The sequence below is a fragment of the Babylonia areolata genome, chromosome 10 (assembly GCF_041734735.1).
Source record: "Babylonia areolata isolate BAREFJ2019XMU chromosome 10, ASM4173473v1, whole genome shotgun sequence".
Classification (NCBI taxonomy): Eukaryota; Metazoa; Mollusca; class Gastropoda; order Neogastropoda; family Buccinidae; genus Babylonia; species Babylonia areolata.
Window position 1 is genome coordinate 37,801,762 of NC_134885.1, and position 20,837 is coordinate 37,822,598.

Consider the following 20,837-nt stretch of genomic DNA (forward strand, 5'->3'; position numbering starts at 1 on the left):
AAAAAAAAAAAAAAAGAAGAAGAAGAAGAAAAAGAAGAAGAAGAAGAAGAAGAAGAAAAAAACAAGTGATGGTGAAATTTAAAAAAAAGCCTTTTTACCACTGTTCAATATATATATATATATATATATATATATATATATAATTATATAACATATATATATATATAAACTTTTTTTAATTAAGATTTTTTTCATTATATATTTAATTTATTGTTATTATTATTTTCTCCAAATGTCGCTTTTTGATTAATTTTGGTCGTCTTCTTGGGTGTCTAGAAGTGGAAATTAAAACATATCATTATAAATCTTCAAATCTTCTTCTAAGACCCCCCCCCCCCTTCCTCAAAATCAAACAAACAAACAAACATAAATCATTAAATGTTGAAATAAACAAACTCAATCTCACTGCCTTGACAAACCCACTATCACCAGCCACCCCCTGTATTCCTAACAACCAACTATAAACGCCCCCCCCCCCCCCCCCCCCCCTTCCCAACCTCAAGGGATTGCTTTCTCCACTGGAAAAAAGATTGAAGGAAAGTGGCAGTGATTCAGCTCCCCCCCCCCCCCCCCTCCCCGGCCCCCCTCCTTTTCTTTCTTTTTTGTTTGTTTGTTCTTTCCTCTGAAGTCAATCACGCTGCCTGCCTCCCTCCTGCCATTCTCTTTTGCTACTCCACTCCCTTCACCCCCCAGCCCCCATCCTTTCTGACCCCCCCCCTTCCTATCCCCATTCCCTTGTGTTGTGTGGCGGAGACCTCCAAAGCAGAAGACACAGAGAGAGCTCTCTCTCTCTCTCTGCGGGTGACACACACACACACACACACACACGCGCGCGCACACACACAAAGACAGAACCAGTCAATATGCCCATGACAAGTGCATTTGCCGGCAATGCATTAACTACCAGATGGGCCAACTTTGTCTCAGGGATGGATGATGTCGCCAATAATATACACAGGCGCATGCAAACTGGACAAACATGTTTAATTCATAAAGCAGATCCGCGCGAGCGAAGAGTCACTGGTAGCACTTGCCTTGGTGGGCTTTGTTTACAGAATAGATCCTTATAAGCACAGCTGTGGAAAGCAGTAGTTGTCCTGAGAGAGAGAGAGAGAGAGAGAGAGAGACTCAACAGCAGTGCAGGGTCTCCTCCGCTGATGTCTGACCCACCCAACATTGGCAGCTCTTTACGGACTGCTGGCACTGGGACTGCGACAGCGACAGCAAAAACCTGGGTGTGGCTGTGTATCACACAGCAGGGGTGGTTGTGGAGGGGTGGTGGTGGATATGACTGATGAGTGGTGTGAGTGGGTAATGCCACTGCGTTAGCACTGGTGATGCGGCAGCAAAAAAAAAAAAAAAAAAAAGGTCCCTTTCCTCTGTCAATGATGATTAGTTGCACCACAGAGCAAACTGACAGGCCTAGTTTGCATCAGTCTGGCATGGTACAGTATATGAAACTAAATATGTTCAAGGAGAGCTTGGCACAAGCCAGAAAGAGAAACCTCACAGACAAGCTCCACTTCATAAAACGAATGAGTAAGAGAGCTTGTGCGAGCTGCCATTATTTTTTGTTTGTCATTTTTGTTTTTAGAAACGGAGTGGCTGATGAATGATTGTCATTTTAATACCCCTTGTGCATTCCAAATTATTTTATTTGAAACCAATAAAATAAAAACGAAAAACAAGAAAAGTCTTGATGTCTAGAAGTCTTGAATGGTAAACATGCTTTCAGAACGGCTCATGCAAAAAGTGTGTGCCTGTGTGTACATGCCCACATAATGGCATTATATGTAATATATAATTATCTTAACCCTTCACTCTCCCCCAACCCCCTGTACCCACCCCCACCCCCCAATCAGACAGCACAGCCTGACAAACTAACCTAATCAGAACAAGCCTTTCAAAATCAACTCGTCACCACCACGATTAATAATCTCTCTTCAGCAAGCGCCTGTGGTATTGCTCGCTGGGAGTGGGGTGGACGAACAGAAAGAAAGCAAGCCAAGAGAGACAGAGACAGAGAGAGAGAGACAGAGACGGAGAGAGAAACAGAGAGATAGAGCCATCGCCGGGCAGCAGTGGCCAGTGTCACCGTGAATGCTCAAACACTGGTTCCCATAGCGACAGTTGACTGACTGACTGACTGCACACAGTGTTCACTGGTGTCTGGGGGGAGCAACAAAGGCCTGCCACGCCGAGCCAGGTCTCCGATAATACTGATGATAGACACTGTCGGCCTCTGATAATAACGACAGACAGTGAAAGGTGGGTTGGGTAGGTTGGCTGTGGGTGGGGAGGATGAAGGGACATAAAGACAGGTGGAGAAGTAAGGAAGGAAGGAAGGAAGGATGGCGGAAGATGGGGTAGGAGGCATGAAAGTAACGATGGATGTGGGGAAGAAGCATGCATTTCAATACACACACACACACACACACCGTCCTACATTCACACAATATTCATACGACTAATGGTAATTTTATCATGGAAGAAGAAGAAACTTTATTTCTTGAGTGAATTTGAAAGTCGTTCATTCTGAGTTTGGACAGGAATTTTTCACAAATGCACTACAGATTAGACCAGAGGAAGAATGCATGGTTAGGGTTGTACATTTCCATGGTCTTTTTCTTCATTTTTTGGGGTGGTGGCGGTGGTGGTGGTGTGGTGTGGTGGTGATAATAAATAAGGCGGTATTCAAAAGGCACACCATAGTTGATAGAAAGAATTAATTTATTCCTTAGTCCATATTCCTTAGTCCAATAAGGGAAGTGAAATAAGCAAATCTTTTTTTTTTGTTTTGGTTTGTTTATATCCAGCCCTCAGGACAAATCAAAATCACACACACACACACACACACAGACCTTCCCCCTTTTTGACCCAGACCAGACCCAAACTCAACTAACAGTGGCTGGGGGAACAATCTGAATTAATAGAACTTCTTTACTTGTACCACAGGACCCCACATGCCCCTCATCTTGACCAGGTATTTAAATGGTACAATAATCATCCTATGATCAGAGCAGGGGAGAGACAGAGAACAAGTGGGTGAAAAAGAGAGGGAGGGTGAAACTGAAAGAGAGAGAAAGGGGCAGAGAGAGAGAGAGAGAGAGAGAGAGAGAGAGAGAGAGAGAGGGTGGGTGGGGGACAAAAACAGATACTGACAGAGAGAGTGAGAGAGACAGAGACAGAAACAAAGAATGAGAAAGAGCACACTCAGAGAGAGAGAGAGAGAGAGAGAGAGAGAGAGAGAGAGAGAGGGTGGGTGGGGGACAAAAACAGATACTGACAGAGAGCGTGAGAGAGACAGAGACAGAAACAAAGAATGAGAAAGAGCACACTCAGAGAGAGAGAGAGAGAGAGAGAGAGAGAGAGAGAGAGAGAGAGTGGGTGGGGGACAAAAACGGATACTGACAGAGAGCGTGAGAGAGACAGAGACAGAAACAAAGAATGAGAAAGAGCACACTCAGAGAGAGAGAGAGAGAGAGAGAGAGAGAGAGAGAGAGAGAGAGAGAGAGAGAGAGAGGGTGGGTGGGTGGGGGACAAAAACGGATACTGACAGAGAGAGTGAGAGAGACAGAGACAGAAACAAAGAATGAGAAAGAGCACACTCAGAGAGAGAGAGAGAGAGAGAGAGAGAGAGAGAGAGGGGGTGGGTGGGGGGCAAAAACGGATACTGACAGAGAGAGTGAGAGAGACAGAGACAGAAACAAAGAATGAGAGAGAGCACAGAAAGAGAGAGAGAGAGAGAGAGAGAGAGAGAGAGAGAGCGAGAGCATGCACCACTACACACATACTCACAGAGAGAGAGAGAGAGAGAGAGAGAGAGAGAGAGAGAGAGAGAGAGAGAGAGAGAAGGGATCCGAAGCATAAATTTACAAGCCTAAGTATGACGACAAAATACCACCAAATTTACAACAGACTCCCAAACTCTAAATTACACAGCAATGACAAGCGCACACAGCAACACCCAGTCATCAACGCACACACCTGTCACACCTCCCCTCTGACAACCAGCACACACACACACACACACACACACACACACAAAATGTTATGTATACTGTAGCTGTGTTGCCACTTGTTCTCTCCACCTGTGAGAGGGAACAACAGAAATGAGAAGGGTGATCCTTACATATACAATTTACACATAAATAATGGGGGCAGTGTTGGGGGATAGGGGGAAGAAAAAGCATATTGTTATAAAAAGTATGCATGTGTCACACAGTTTACTATGTGGTTAAAAGATAATAAAAAAAAGACGAAGGGTCTGGAGTCTATGTAACACACTTGTATTAAGTTGTAACTTAACATCTGCATAACCTGTGCCTGGGTCAGTCAAAGTGAATTTTAAGGCAAAATACTCCAATTTCCCTAACAACACACGGTGATATAAATATAAATGTGTGTGTGTGTGTGTGTGTGTGTGTGTGCGCGCACGCACGTTTGGTCTCTCTCTCTGTGTTTGTTCTCTCTCTCTCTGTGTTCTCTGTGTGTGTGTGTGTGTGTGTGTGTGTGTGTGTGTGCGTGCGTGCATGCGTGCGAGCGCTCACATGTGGTGGGAAGCAGATGAAATCTGGACAATTTCTGTGAGTCTGCAGTGGGAGGGGGCAACTCTGGAGTTCAGTTTCACAACCCCACTGGCATGCCGCCCCTAAGGGTTTGGGTTTTGATATTGTGAAGGTTTCATTGTCCCAGAGGGTGGGCTCTGGAAGGAGCGGTAAGGGTTTTGACTAACCTAGGATGCAATGTGCAACAGCAACAGAGCACACGAAAGCCCAGTTTTCCATCTTGGTGAGAAGACTTTTTATCAGGCTCCCTCCCTCTAGTCTGACTCAATGGTAATGCCAGGCAGCAGAGAAAAACTCCAGTGATGTCACTGAAAGCAGTCACTCTTCAGTTCAACATTGGAGAGCCAAGATCCAGTATTCTCTTCTCAGCAGTGGTTAGAAATCTCATCGAGTGTGTAACTGCTTAAATTATAACTGAGCACTAAGAGGAGGGGAGTAGAAACCTTAAGAAGGCAACTATGAAATATGTTATAACATAAAGTGTGCGATTTGTGCATGTGTGTGTGCGTGTGTGTGTGTGTGTTCAAATAATTTTTTCTTCTTCAATGATCTAATTTTGCATCACTGAACAAAGTAAGTGTGACTCTGATGCCACCAACAAGAAAACATTTGTCAGTGACTGTATACATACATATATGTGTGCACACCTGCATACACACACAGGTGTGTGCACACATATGCAAGAGCAAGACAAACTGAATCTGAACGACTGATGCCAACGATAGTCTGTGTTGAAGTGATTTGTGCACACACACACTTCTTGAAAACATGTTTGCATGTTTGAATCCCAGTACAAATACATATGAATGTCAGACTAAAATACTTAAAGTTAATCTTATAACAAACAACCTGTTGAAAACTGAATCAAGCTGAAAGAAAGAACAGAATCTATACGACGGAACTAATCATTAACTTGAACACATGCACACGGAGTATGGCTGCCTACATGGCGGGGTAAAAACGGTCATACACATAAAATCCCACTCATGTGCATACGAGTGAACGTGGGAGTTGCAGCCCACAAACGCAGAAGAAGAAGAAGAACACATGCACAGACCTCTATAAGTAGTCTCTATCTACAACCGTCAAGTGACAATACTTGCAGATTTCCACAAACTGATTGAACCACGGTTAAGTATATGTAATTAAATGGGATTCTAATCACCAAAGTTTCAAAGGTCCCAATATAAATGTTCTCTCTTGGTGCTAAGAATCCTCAAGGAAAATCAATGTGCTGCAACTACAGTAACTCAGTTTGATAAACATGTCAATGTTAGGTGACATGAAACAGCACATTGTGAACTTAACTCACTCAGTACGGCCAGTCCTCTCTTCTCCTCTACACAGACCCCTCGGATGTCCAGTGGGTGTCTGAAAGACCCAACCTTTAGCTTCCGTTGTCAGAACTGTGGTATTCTTTGTTAACATTCACCTCTTCAGTATAAGAGCGTTCCACTTGTAATATTTTGATGATGGTAACTGGGATGAAACGCTGTTAACGTCGTCTCTTTCGCCGTATGGAGAGAGTTAAGACACATACTGATGATGATACAAAAAGTACAGCCTTTCCCCTCGGACTTGATTTCTCTTTCACTTATTCCAGTGTGATATCATTACATTGATTTCAATCACAAGTTTACAGAAGAAACTTTTAGTAATGTTGGGACATATATATATCTTTAAGTTTAAAAAAAAAAATCAAGTACAGACAATGAAACTCACTGATGGGAAAACAGAACTATGTGGTAATGTCCCTTCACAAAATTTTATGCTAACCAACGACCTGAAGGTAAAAAATGATAAAGCTTTATTGAGAATTATCAGCATGCTGTTTGAAAGCATTGTTGAAAATCATCAGCATGCTGTTTGAAAGCATTACTGAAAATCATCAACATGCTGTTTGAAAGCATTACTGAAAATCATCAGCATGCTGTTTGAAAGCATTGTTGAAAATCACCAGTATGCTGTTTGAAAGCATTGTTGAAAATCATCAGCAGGCTGTTTGAAAGCATTGTTGAAAATCACCAGCATGCTGTTTGAAAGCATTGTTGAAAATCACCAGCATGCTGTTTGATATTTCTTATCAATGACAAATGAAATGCTGCAGTCAATTTCTGCTTCTGTTCCCCCAGAAGGGGAAGGCACAACACTTTTGTTGCCATGGGTTCTTTCATGTGTGCTAGGTGCATGGTGAGCACGGGACCTTGTTTTATCGTCTCATCCGAATAACGAACACCCAGACCACCACTCATGGTCTGATGCTGAGGGGCTGGGGGATGGAGGGGGAGGGGAGGGGGAGTAAAAATTCCCGGTTTGTAAACACTGGACTCAAACCGGTGAACACCCGCTTCCTGGTCAAGCAGCATGATCACGAGGCCACCAACTGTTCCACTGGCACTTGGCTCTGTGATGACAAATACTTAAAGCTATGTGGGCTGGGTTGGCCATATGAAAGTTGAAACTGAAATGAGATATGTAGAGAGAGATAGGAGGTCCGAGGTCTCACTATTACCGGTTACACTTTGTACACTTTGGGCAGAGGAATGGGCAGAGTGGTTTGGGCAGGGAAAGGTTGTAGTGACAGTAGCATGAAATGATGTATGGTGTGTGTGTGTGTATATGTAAATATATATATATATATATGTACATACATATATATATATATATTCACCAATAAAATTACACAGTTCATCTTTGGTCAGAGAACAAACACTTTTGTCTTTAGTCAGAGACCAAACTAATTGCAAGTGCTTCACACTACAGTCCTTTGCACAAGAAGCTGCCAACCTGTGCAGAGCTGAGTATGAATCCATATATATATATATTATATATATAAAGGATTATTATTATCATTATTATTATCATTAAAAATAAACAAACCCCAAAAAAACCTCAATGTCAAGTTTTCATGCCATCAGTCTTCACAAAGAATGCTTTTATTCTTAAAAAAAAAAGCAAAAAAAAAAAAGCCTATAACGTCAGTTCAAAGAAAGTTATGCAGCTGGTCATCGGTCTTAACTCCTGAGGCTAGTTTTCACGCTTAGTAAGCACGTGAAGAGAAAACCCTCATGCCATGCCGTGCATGAAAAAATGACCTCAGTACATTCTGTTAAAGTCTAAAACAGTTTAAAATTTAAAAAAAAAACAACAACAAATATTATGGTTATTCCCTGTCCAATAATTTGATGCACCAGAACAGTCAAGTCATCTGCCAAAAATATTAACAGGCCACCTGAGGGACTGGCAAAATGCGGCAAAGTCCTTTTCATCTGCTCCATTGTGCTGCTTGTTTTTGACATCAGTTGTCATAGTAAAATAACTGAATTCAGCCATTGGGCATTTTTGCAAACTGCCTGTAAGATTTTAGCAAAGACTGAGTAAAGAGTTCTTTGCATTTCAGCTATCCACCTTGTATCATTTTTAGCTTCATAAATAACCCTAGTTTATAGTATTATACAGATCCTTTTTCAAGCTATCGCTCAAAAACTTTCTTATTTGGTATACTTGTATTGGCTTCTGATGGGGCAAAGGTTGGAATTAATCAATAATCTATTTTCCATACAATATTGACGGGGTTTCAAAAAACCGATGAATCACAACTTTAAAACCCACGTCTGTAAACTTAAAAGTTGAAGGAACTCCATGAAAAAGCTTTCTGATGGCAGTTATAACCCAGTCTGACCCATTTGCCGTCAGCTGTGCCACAACTTGAAAACCGTAACCTTTTCAAACGCCTGAGGAGCAACAACAGACGCACATGGACAAGGCCATTTAATTGACAACTTTCGAGTGGCTGGCCATAGCCCCCCATTCAATTACGCTCACTGCACGCTTGCTCCATGCTGGCAACACACGAGGCCCATCCCACCCCGGACTGTACCCTGCTGAGCAATTGGGGAAGAGGGGGTGTGGGGGGTGGGGTCAAGCACATGAAAGATTAGACACGATCCCTAAATCCTTCACACACACCCAACCCTCTCGTCAACGACAGGAAACAGGAAAACAAAATGGCCTACCTCTCACAGACGGGCATTTTGGATTGCTTGCAGAGAATGTCAGCAGCGCGGCAATCTAAGAGGTCCCTCCGCGCTACATGCCGCTAACAACACCGCCCAGTCGACAACAGCGCTAAACCCGCCAGCGGCAGTCATTTCCGACAGCGCTCTAAAACCACACAGCGCTGCGCTGCACGCCCGTGAGGCCTCCACAATGCCCCACCATCCGCCTTCCGTAAAAAGTGTGTAACGAAGCCCAGCGGGTAGCTTGACGGCGAGCCGAAGGCCTGGTAATTAGGATCGATTCTTTTTTTCTTTACTCTCCCTGATCCATCTTTGACCCTTTAGGGGGCAAGACCCCTCTCAAGTACCCCCTAACTATCGCTTGTCTGTCCTCTTCCCGAAAGCCAGCCCAAGTCGTGTTTAGTTTCAGCGCCATGAACCGTCAATCACGCGGAATTTATCAGTGGGCGAGGATCGTTCGCGCTGACTGCGCACGGCAGGCGAAACGGGAGTGCCCGGGGACAAGTAGCGCCGAGGGGTTGATCCCGATCTGTCACGGAAGACCACTTGTGGTTTTTCCCTGTCACATGCGCTTGTCTTTCTTTCGACAACACCCCTCGCTAAGCGGACTTCACACAGCAAGCAACATGCATGGCATACAAGGGAAACAAAAGTAACTCACCATCGTTTGACACCTACACTTGGGGTCAAATCAACGGGACCCGAGTTGGAAATGCCTCCGTACTTCCGCCATATTTGTTTATGAGTCGAAGATGGAATAACACCCGATAATATCATAATCTTTATGATCCATATTTTTTAAAAAAGGCCCGCTATCTCGTTACGTGGAGTACAAAACTTCTCTGAGACTTTTTATTGGATTTGAAAGTTTTTCTTGTACTAAAGAAACATCAAACTTAGAGCGCGTTTATCGATTATTTCTGCCAGGCTTTATCTTAAAAAGTGTCCGCAAGGGGGCGCCTCATGCCATACATCGTCTGCTGTGTGTGCTGACATGGCGAAGTGCCGCTCCGCCAGCCATGTGAAAATGATCCTCTTTCCTCGCCTCGGGGAGGGACCAAGGCGGAGACGGGGGTGTGAACTCGGCGCCACAACAGCTTTGCCACCGATCCTAATAACGGCACAGCGCGGGTCGCGCGGAGGGAAAGCGGGGGCAACTGAGACTTGAAACGACGGGCCCCGCTTTCCGATCAACTAATCTCGTTTGTTTCTTATCGTGTTTTGGTGCCCCCGGGTGGGTAATTGACTTGTCAATTGCCGCGGCCCTCAGGTGTGAGAAGGGCCGTTGTGTGGCGTGCTGTGCGCCGACGGAGAGAGAGAGAGAGTTGTGGAGGTTGGGAGGTGGTAAGCTGTCGGAAAACGGCGCGGCGGATCACAGCCGGTTGTGCGATTTGGACAAAGCTGACGGCGTTCTTTATGGGAACGTTAACTGCATTGCTGTTGAAGAGCCAAAGGCGCCTTCATGGTGTTCACGACTGATAGTGATTATGTGGGCCTATTTTACAACTGATAATGATTTTGTTGGCCTATCAATTGCTCACCGCTCTCTCTCTGTCTTTCTGTGTGTGTGTGTGTGTGTGTGCGCGCGCGCGCACGCGCTTCTATAGCTTTTTGCGCAAGCGTGCTCGCGCGTGTGGGGTAGGGGTGGGGTTTAAAAAACTTAAACAACCATGAAGTTAACTTTGGAGATGCTGAACGCAGATTACAAAGCGGTAAGTGTCTGGGATGGAGAAATAAAAAAAACTCGCGTACAGTCAAATCTTCACCAGCATGAGAGCCGTTATTAATCAAACTGAACATGCCGGCGGCCAGACTTGATCCTGTGAGGCACAAATCAGTCATCTTCATTCTCTCTGTCTCTGTCTCTGTCTGTCTGTCTGTCTCTCTCTCTCTGTGTGTTCAATGAAATGCATTTTGTTTTAATCCAAGCCTTATTTACTTAATAGCTTTTATAAACTGACTTATCTCTGAAATGTGCTTTTTGATTCATATGAACACTGACACTGGATGTTTTCCACCGATCGTCAGAGAGCGGTTGATATGTTTTTTAAGGCATGTTTACTGTAGTCAACTGGATGATATAAGGCGCTTTGAGCAGCATCGGTGCTGGAAAGTCGCCGCGCCGGCCATAGAAAAATATGTTATGTAAGTTTTTATTATTATTATTATTATTATCATTACTGTTATTATCATTATCATCATCATTACTACTACTACTACTACTACTACTACTACTAGTGGCGTGTATCTTACGATTGTCTGCCTGAGTGAGTGTCTGAGGATCGTCAAGGTGGCCGCGGTCTCCACCATCTTCCGTAAACCTCCGGCAGGATTGCATGGGTGGGTCACCGGCTCAGCCTGGCTCCATGATAAAGCGAGACCTCATTACTGAGCTGTATTGAGCTCGATGGACCTCACGCCTGGGAAGGGAGATAACCGCTTTGACACTCCTAATATTGTGACGTCATTGCTCGTCAGTCGTCAATGGAGGAGGGCTCTTCTTCTTCATCTTCTTCTTCAGTGTTGAGGGTCCACAATCAGACTTGATTATTCTGGCACCTATAACTGGGGGGTTCGTAGCAGATAAATCTGGGTACTGGACACAGTTCAGTTTTAAGTCGTGATGATCATGATGGTGGGGGGCTGGGGGGTGGGGGGCGGGGGGGGGGGGTGAGGTAGGAGGAGGAGGAGGAGGGTGGGTGAAGAAGGTAGGAGAGGGATGGTGGGTTAGGGCAGCAGGGTGATGATGGGTGATGAGGGTGAAGAGGGTGGGGTGGGGGGGACTTTGCGGGGCAGTGGAGGGTGTGTGTGTGGGGGGGGGGGGGAGTCAGTCTAGTCTGAGGTTTTGGAGGCCCTTGACACAAATGTGTCAAGTGTTGTGGCCTCAGCTGTTCCTTGTTGGAGACTGTTCCAGTTTTTGACAGTTCTAGGCAGAAAAGAAGCAGCTCTATACTGGGTCCTTGATGTGATCAATTGGAACTGTCTGTCATGGCCACGTCGTCTACGGTCAGGTAGAGGGACATGTTTTTCTTTCAGACTGGGACAGTGAACAAGGCCTTGGTGCACTTTGAACAGCATACAGAGTCTTGCTACTTGCCGTCTTTTCTCCAATGAGGGCTCGGTACGGTAGGTATGGGTAACTTGCGAACAGCGTGCGATTGCGAACGATTCGTATACCGCCCCACTTCGAAGCGTTCTGAACGGTTGCATTTAACAATTTAACGTCTGCTTCAACCTTTTCCTAATACCGTAATGAATATCCATTTCAAAGAACCAGTCACTGAACATCAGCTATTTCTGGCTGTTTCTCGCTCTTCTCTTCGCGCGCCACTGCATACCAAGATCATACACGTACTCTCAAAATCCTAAAATCAAGGGAAGCATGTTGTAGGACTTTGACACAGTTTGAAATGGTTTTATTTGATCGGATATGTTGAATGCGCCGGTATTACCAGTGCCAGGAGAAGTTCAAGAAAGCATATTGGCAGTGACGTCAGAACGTCAGTTTTAACAGGAATCTGCAAAATAGTGTCGTTTGCAATTACACCATAGGATATTTTGACTTGAGTCTATTTGCGAACGATGCTGTACAGTTACTGAGCACTCTCAAAAGAGTCTGTGTGCGATGCGCGGTGTGTGTGTTTAACTAACGTCTGTTTGTGTGTTTGTGTGCATGTGTGATCAATACCAACAATACAACAGGTTAGTGGGATGTTCCAATAACATGTTATGTCTAATGAGTTAAAGACCTGCTTCTGTTTTAATTGTCTACATGTACCCAAAGCCATCGTTCGCAACTACACTTGCCCGTTCGCACCCTCAGGCACCCTTGCTGTTTCAAACGTCGAGAAAACGTTGAAAAGAGTGAGCAGACGAACTTGACCTGGTGCAACCAGTCGGAGAAAGCCTTCAAAAACAAAAGAACTACGTTTGATGTGACTGTAATAGCACGACATATCATCTTTACAGTACAAACGTTCAGCTGGTCGCTTCGACTGGATCGTTCGCAATTACCCGCATACCTACCCTAGATGTAATAATTATAGCTTATACAATGATCTGCCCGTATGCTGAATCATCCTCGACCCACAGACGTATATTATATAAATAAAAATAAATGAATATATATATATATATATATATATATATATATATATATATATATATATATGCATACATATACATGATATACGTCCGTGGCCTCGACTACACCACCCTTCACGGAACAGACCACCGCCACTGACGAACAACTTGAACTTGAGGGCGAAACTTGATGCCAATTGGTCACGGTCATTAAACTCACCCGTACACTACTGTTGAATCAGAACAGGCAACCCTACCGTACGCCACCTAGTAGGGCTTACAGTAACAGTCTTTTCAAGCCCGGCCGTCTGCAGCAGTGCGGGGTCTCCGGCAGTGGTCCGTGGCGGGTGGCCTCCTGGCAACCCGTCTCTCGACGGATAGCGGCCGGCTCTCAGTGTTGACTGAGTGCTGGCACTGGCACTGCAGAGGAGTCTGTTATGGGTTCTGTCTGCCGCGACAGAAGAGTGCTGCGTGTAGCTGTGTGTCAGTGGGTGGTGGTCCCTGAAATGGCATTGACAATGTGGCAGATATAAGCCCCCCACCCCGCAACCCCTCCCCTCAATCCTCCCAAAAAACCACTCACAACCCCCCCCCCACCCCCCAACCCCCCCAAAAAAAAACCCTGAAAAGAGAGAGAGACATAGACTAAGACACACACACGCATGTACGTACGCACGTACGCACTGGCACGCACACACACACACACACACACCCAGACACTCACGAAGACACACACACATACACATTCATAGACTGGAGAGTAAGATAGAGAGGGGTGTGAAGTGAAGAGAGACAGACAGACAGACAAAGAATGTAATCAATATCAGTAAAACTACTATATAAGGTAACTAACCGGATGAGCAAAGTCACACTTTCGTGACGGTCTGTCAAATTCACGTATGACAAGTGCAGCCAGTACTTCAATGAATATGATTTGTGTTTCTGGTACATGGAGTGTGAAGCGCCTAGTGTGTTGGTGAAGTGTCTGTGTGCTTGTCACCTCTCGCTTTAAGCCTTCACCGCTGAGAGAGAGAGAGAGAGAGAGAGAGAGAGAGAGAGAGAGAGAGAGAATGAACGAATGAATGAGAGAGAGAGAGAGAGAGAGAGAGAACGAACGAATGAGAAAGAGAGAGAGAGTGTGATACGCTTTCAGCTTCTTACGTGCTCAAACATAAACAACATTCACTCATGAAACCGCTGGCAAACTATAATTATCATACTTTCTAAAGAAATACTGCGAATATTTATCATTTAATACATTTACGTTTGTAGCTATATGATTTTAATCATCAATGTTAGAACTTCCATGGCCAACCAATGTACATATCATCAGTACAATTTCTTTCTTTCTTTCCTTTTTAATTATTCATATATTTATTTATTCATTTATTAACCTTTTCGTGTCTGTGATGAGTTGTTCTTTTTCTTCTTCATTAAGCCAGTGAAGAGTCTTTGGGGCACCGCACGTAAGAACTTTTTTTTAATTAGATTTCTCCAGGTTTTTCGGTTGTGTCAAAACCTGGGTCTGTGCAAATGGGTTGCCTGTCTGACCGTTCTGCAATGCTGTCAGTGATATCAAAACCTGGGTCTGTGCTAACGGTTTTCCTGTCTGGCCATTCTGCAATGCTCTAAGTGATATCAAAGCTTGCGTCTCTGCAAATGGTTTTTCCTGTCTGTCCATTCTGCAATGATGTCAGTTATATCAAAACATGCGTCTGTGCAAATGATTTTCATGTCTGTCAAATCTGCAATGCTGTCACTGAGGGATATCAAAGTGTGGATATATGCAAATGGTTTTCCTGTCCATTCTGCAATACCGGCTGTCAGTGATATCAAAACCTGGGTCTGTGCAAATGGGTGTCCTGTCTGTCCATTCTGCAATGCTCTAAGTGAAATAAAAACCTGCGTCTGTGCAAATGATTTTCATGTATGACCATTCTGCAATGCTGTCAGTGGTATCAAAACCTGGGTCTGTGCTAATGGGTGTCCTGTCCATTCTGCAATGCTGTCAGTGATATAAAAAAAACAACCCTGGGTCTGTGCAAATGGGTTTCCTGTCCATTCTGCAATGCTGTCAGTGATATAAAAACCTGGGTCTGTGCAAATGGGTTACCTGTCTGTCCATCCTGCAATACTGTTAGTCTGTCGATCTTTTTTTTTTGTGGTCCCATCCCCACTCCCCTTTCAACAGCTCCCTGGAGGATTGTTTTTAGCAAGGTCATGGGACTCCGTGGTGTTGGGCTAATCCTTGTTGAAGTCCTAGGTGTCGGTAGATTGGCGTTTGGTAGTGGTATGTGGTATATATTGTGGCAGTCTTCGCTGAAATGTGTGTGTGTGTGTGTGTGTGTGTGTGTGTGTGTGTGTGTGTGTGTGTGTGTGTGTGTGAGTCTTCGCTGAAATATCTGTGTGTGTGTGTGTGTGTGTGTGTGTGTGTGTGTGTGTGTGCTTTTTGATTGTTTGTGTCTTTGTTCGTGTGCTTGTGTGCTTATGCGTGTGCGCACACACACACACACACACACACACACACACACGCACACGCAGTCACACAAAGTTGTATACACCCCCGCCCCCCTACCCCCTACCCCCCACACAGATAAACACACACACACGCACAGATGCACACCCAGACACACACAGACATATGCACACAGACACAGACACACATAGAGACACATACAACCACATGCATAGACACAAACACACACACACTCATATACACACGTGCGATCACACGGGGGGCGGGGGGGTGGGGGCGGGCAGGGGGTGCACACACACACACACACACACAACACCCCGACAAAATACCGTCCCCCAAAGTACAAGGAACATAACTCTAGCATGCTCTGCGGAGTCACGCTGTAGGCGATAGGCTCCCTTCTCTTCCTGAACCTTTCAGAGTTCTCAGGGTAAAATGCCAGTGACTGAATCAAACAGCCGTCCGCACATCGCCGGGCTTAGCACAGGAAATTACTGTTGTAAAGTCCACACACACACACACACGCGCGCGCGCGTGCGCACGCAAGCACGCACGCACACACACGCGCACGCATGGGCGCACACACTCACACACGGACTCACGCACATAACTTGATACGCACACACACAGACACGGACGCACGCACATAGTACGCACACCACACACACACACACACACACACACACACACACACACATTGATGAACTGATGAGAGCGATAACTCAGAACTCCGAATTTGTAATGTTATATATATATATCTCTCTCTATTATATATACGTGTGTGTGTGTGTGTGTGTGTGTGTGTGTGTGTGTGTGTGTGTGAATCTCTCTCTCTCTCTCTCTCTCTCTCTATATATATATATATATATGTGTGTGTGTGTGTGTGTGTGTGTGTGTGTGTGTGTGTGTGTGTGTGGAGAGAGAGAGAGAGAGAGAGAGAGAGAGAGAGAGAGTGTGTGTGTGTGTGTGTGAATCTCTCTCTCTCTCTCTCTCTCTCTCTCTCTCTATATATATATATATATATATGTGTGTGTGTGTGTGTGTGTGTGTGTGTGTGTGTGTGTGTGGAGAGAGAGAGAGAGAGAGAGAGAGAGAGAGAGAGAGAGAGGGCGGGGGATGGAACTGGGGGTTGCGTAAGGATAGGGGAGAAAAGCGCGCAAGTATCTCTCTCTCTCTTTCTCTCTCTCTCTCTCTCTCTCTCTCTGTGTGTGTGTGTGTGTGTGTGTGTGTGTGTGTGTGTGTGTGTGTGTGTGTGTGTGTGTGTGCGCGCGCGTGTGTATGTGAGAGTGTGTGTGTGTGGGGGGGTGGTGGGGGGTGGGGATGAATGTGGCCAGTGCAGGAGGTGGGTGGTTTAGCTGTGTGAGTAGGTGGGTGGGGAAGAAGCGGGTGGTGTGGTGGTAGTTCGTTCTTTAGTTCAACGTCTTTTCACTGTAAGAGATATTAGACGACGACGACGACGAGAGAGAGAGAGAGAGAGAGAGAGAGAGAGAGAGAGAGAGAGAGAGTGTGTGTGTGTGTGTGTGTGTGTGTACGCACTCGCGTGCATGCACGCGCGCGTGCGTGCGTGAAAATAATGGGAGCAATAAAAAAAGGGAAAAAAGCAAAAAAAACAAACAAAAAAAACAAACAAAAACAAAAACAAAAAAAGCAAAAAAGAAAGAAAACAACAACAAAAAATTCCAACTATCCCCAACTTCCAGAAAACTTACCCCCACCCCCCTCAACCCTCCCCTAAGCATGAATCTGACCCCCCCAGCCCCCGACCCACCCCTAGCAAATAATTATGAACAACTAACGAGCAGTTGATAATCGTTTACCTGTTGTTTTTGCCCCTCTGAAATCCTAGGACTATATTTTTGTATCTTAAAAAATAGGCGTTAAATATTAAGAGTCTTTGTCCTTCATATCATTATCATTATTATTCCGATTCTTCTTCTTGTTGTTGAACGTTATGATAATGAGGAGGAGGATTATCATTAAAGGATATTTCTACAGCACAACGCGCTTCACACAGACAAAAAAAAAAAAAAAAAAAAAAAAAAAAAAAAAAAAAAGATGATGAAATTGAAGGATACATGTATATGCCAAACCGACATAAACATAAAAACGATGTTGAGTTATATCAGTGGGACAAGGACACGTACACACAATCAACATCCATGATGATAATAAGATAGCAATACTAACGGTACTAGGACTACTACTAGTTGGTAATAACAATAACAATCACAACACAATGTATTTATACAGCCCTGAATTTTGTGCAGTGACTATTCAAAGCACTTTCACACCAGCCATTCCACATGTCACATGCACAGCTCCAATTCAGAGGGATATGGAGTGATGGCTTAAAGGTAACGCGTCCGCTTAGGAAGCGAGAGAATCTGAGAGCGCTGGTTCGAATCACGGCTCAGCCGCCGATATTTCCTCCCCCTCCACTAGACCTTGAATGGTGGTCTGGACGCTAGTCATTCGGATGAGACGATAAACCGAGGTATCGTGTGCAGCATGCACTTAGCGCACGTAAAAGATCCCACAGCAACAAAAGGGTTGTTCCTGGAAAAGTTCTGTAGAAAAATCCACTACAATAGGAAAAACAAATGAAACTGTACGCAGGAAAAAAAAAACAGAAAAGAAAAAAAAAAGGGTGGCGCTGTAGTGTAGCGACGCGCTCTCCCCGGGGAGAGCAGCCCGAATTTCACACAGGGAAATCTGTTGTGATAAAAAAATTATATAAATACAAAATACATATAAGAAACTGATAAATACAGTATCACTCTCTCTCACAGACACGATTCATTGGTCAGCACGTCACTCCACTCACCTTACTGTCCTGTGCATTGCCGGATTACTGACCTTGACATTGTCGTCACAGCTGGGTGACCAAATTAATAATCCCATGCTCACCTCCTCACAAGACGTTGAATCGCACATGTTGCTTAACCTTTCACGGACACTCGATATGATATACATGTACACAGTTTGCTGCTCAACAAATTTCTGTAGGAGGCTCACGCAAACTGCAGAATTATACATATACACACGCGCGCGCGCGCTGACTACCGAATGCTTATGTCCCCACAAAACATGCAGAAAAAATAATTCAAATTGATTTCAGTCATCTGCTAAGAGACCGGGTTTCCATTTCCCCGTATTTATATTTATCTAAATTTTCTACTGATCACCTTTTTTTTTTTTTATTCATGTTTTCATTTTTTCTTATATTCTTTCTTTATTCATATTTTTATTTAGTCTATTATTCTCATTTATTTATTATTCTTTTCTATTTTATCTTATTTTCCCTCAAGGGCTAAGCTAAGCGCGTTGGGTTACGCTGGTGCTCAGATCAGGCATCTGCTCAGCCAACAGATGTGATGAAGTGAACTGAACTGAACTGAACTTCCGTCGCTGTGTCGTGCTTTGGACACCAGGCTGAGCGATCCGCATGCTGAACTCGTTGCAGTGGGAGCCCCTCGCCACCCCCGAAAGCGGAGTATGGCTGCCTACATGGCGGGGTAAAAACGGTCATACACGTAAAAACCCACTCGTGTACATGCGAGTGAACGTGCGAGTTGCAGCCCACGAACGCAGAAGAAGAAGAAGAAGAAGAAGAAGAAGAAGAAGAAGGAGCCCCTCGCTGAAAGAAGACAACACAACCGCCTCACCATGCTTCAACAAGATCAACAACAACAGCATGATCAACATACTGACAAGTCCCTCATCTACACCCAAGGGGGCAGCCGGACAAGGGGAGCCCAAAGGGCAAGGTCCACATCCCCCCCCCCCCCCTCAAGACATCGAGCAAGGCGTGGACGTTCACTCCGCCAGTCACACAGAGGATTGGGTGGAGGGGAAGACATGTGGGTAGTGCCGCCCAAAGACTGTTCCAGGAACGTACCACCCACCCTAGTTCTCTGCAACAGCTTCTTTTCCTAGAACCCTGCGCCAGTGGAACAACCAGCCTGCTATGCAGCCTGCTATCCAGCCTGCCATCCAGCCTCCCATCCACCCAGCCATCCATCCAGCCTGCCATCCAGCCTGCCATCCATCAAGCCATCCACCCAGCCAGCCATCCAGCCTGCCATCCATCAAGCCATCCACCCAGCCATCCAGCCTGCCATCCAGCCTTCACGGGTACTCCTTCGCTGGTGCTCTTCCAGGCTGTTCCGGGTCAGCGTACTGGCTCAGCTCAGTAAGAATTGCTAACTAGCAACGCCACGAGTATGTAGTTCTCCTTCTTCGTTCGTGTGCTGGAACTCCCACGTTCACTCGTATGTACATGAGTGGGCTTTTACGTGTATGACCGTTTTTACCCCACCATGTAGGCAACCATACTCGGGTGTGTGTGTGTGTGTGTGTGTGTGTGTGTGTGTGTGTGTGTGTGTGTGTGTGTGTATGCTGAGTATGTTCTTGTTTCCATAACCCACCGAACGCTGACATGGATTACAGGTTCTTTAACGCGCGTACTGGACCTTCTGCGTGCGTATACACACGAAGGGGGCTCAGGCACGAGCAGGTCTACACAAATGTTGAACTGGGAGATCGAGAAAAAAAAAGTCTCCACCCTTTACCCACCAGGCGCCGCTACCGACATTCGAACCCGGGACCCTCAGATTGAAAGTTTAACGCTTTAACCACTCGGCAAATTGTGCCCGTCGACCATAGTTTTAATATATTAGACCAAGTTATTTCTGAGCGACGGGACACCAACCCACTTACCACACCCAGTTAGCTCATCAGCAGACTCCACAGACTGTTACACGTTCTTCGGTACCCAGTCCATGCCAAGGAAGAAGAAGAAGAAGAAGTTGATGATGAAGAACTCCATGTCTATATCTCCTTGTCCAAATGTTGAGTGTCGTCTGGCAGTTGGGTTTGACACTTTGCACTTCGCAACTGTGAGCAGATCTGAAAAAAATGGAGACCCACCTCCCCCCCCCCGCCCCCCCGTCACCTCCCCCGCCAGCAACCCCCCGCCCCCCTTCACTCACGCCAACCACTTCACAAGAATCGCGTGTGAAAAGAGCTGGTATGAACGGACATTTTCCACTCACTCAACCGGAGCACTTTCGGATATGTCGTCAGAGTTTTGGTCTGTCCCAGGTCGCGCTTTTTGGACTGTCCCAAACGCGCGTTTTCCAGGTCGTGCTGTCGGACTGGGCAATCCCCGGGGTGTGTGTCACCACAGTGTTGCCCCACCCACTTCCCCTCGAGTGGTTAAAGCGTTGGGCTTTCAATCTGAGGGTCCCGGGTTCGAATCTCGGTAACGGCGCCTGGTGGGTTAAAGGGCGGAGATTTTTCCGATCTCCCAGGTCAACATTATGTGCAGACCTGCTAGTGCCTGAACCCTCCTTCGGGTGTATACACACGCAGAAGATCAATTGCACACGTAAAAGACTCTGTAATCCATATCGGCATCCTGTGGGTTTTGGAAAGAAAATACCCAGCATACACCCCCCCCCCGAAAACGAAGTATGGCTGCCAACATAGCGGGGTAAATAAGTAAAACGGTCATACATGTAAAATGTTACATGTACGTATGAGTGTGTATGTGTGCGTGCCTGAAACCTGATTGAACGACACAGGAAACGAATGATGAGCGCCCAGTAGCAGCTGTCAATCGGCCTGTTGTGCAAATGACTCTGTATTTATCAATCGGTTAGAGCTTGGTCTTGGCTGAGGATAGGCGCT

General features: G+C 45.4%; 2 protein-coding genes across 2 annotated transcripts in view; both read right to left on the reverse strand.

The window, feature by feature from the left end:
* LOC143286348 (uncharacterized) overlaps positions 1 to 8,965 on the reverse strand; it is a 19,182-nt gene extending 10,217 nt beyond the window's left edge. Inside the window, exon 1 of the mRNA XM_076593890.1 lies at positions 8,585 to 8,965. Coding sequence (XP_076450005.1) covers positions 8,585 to 8,601 — 17 coding nt within the window. The 5' untranslated portion in view covers positions 8,602 to 8,965. The remainder of the gene's footprint in view (positions 1 to 8,584) is intronic.
* Positions 8,966 to 8,992: 27 nt separating this feature from the next.
* The window catches only part of LOC143286350 (uncharacterized), a 373,862-nt gene continuing 362,017 nt past the window's right edge, over positions 8,993 to 20,837 (reverse strand). Inside the window, exons 5-6 of the mRNA XM_076593891.1 lie at positions 15,476 to 15,591; positions 8,993 to 9,116 (exon numbers count right to left, since the gene is read on the reverse strand). Coding sequence (XP_076450006.1) covers positions 8,993 to 9,116; positions 15,476 to 15,591 — 240 coding nt within the window. The remainder of the gene's footprint in view (positions 9,117 to 15,475; positions 15,592 to 20,837) is intronic.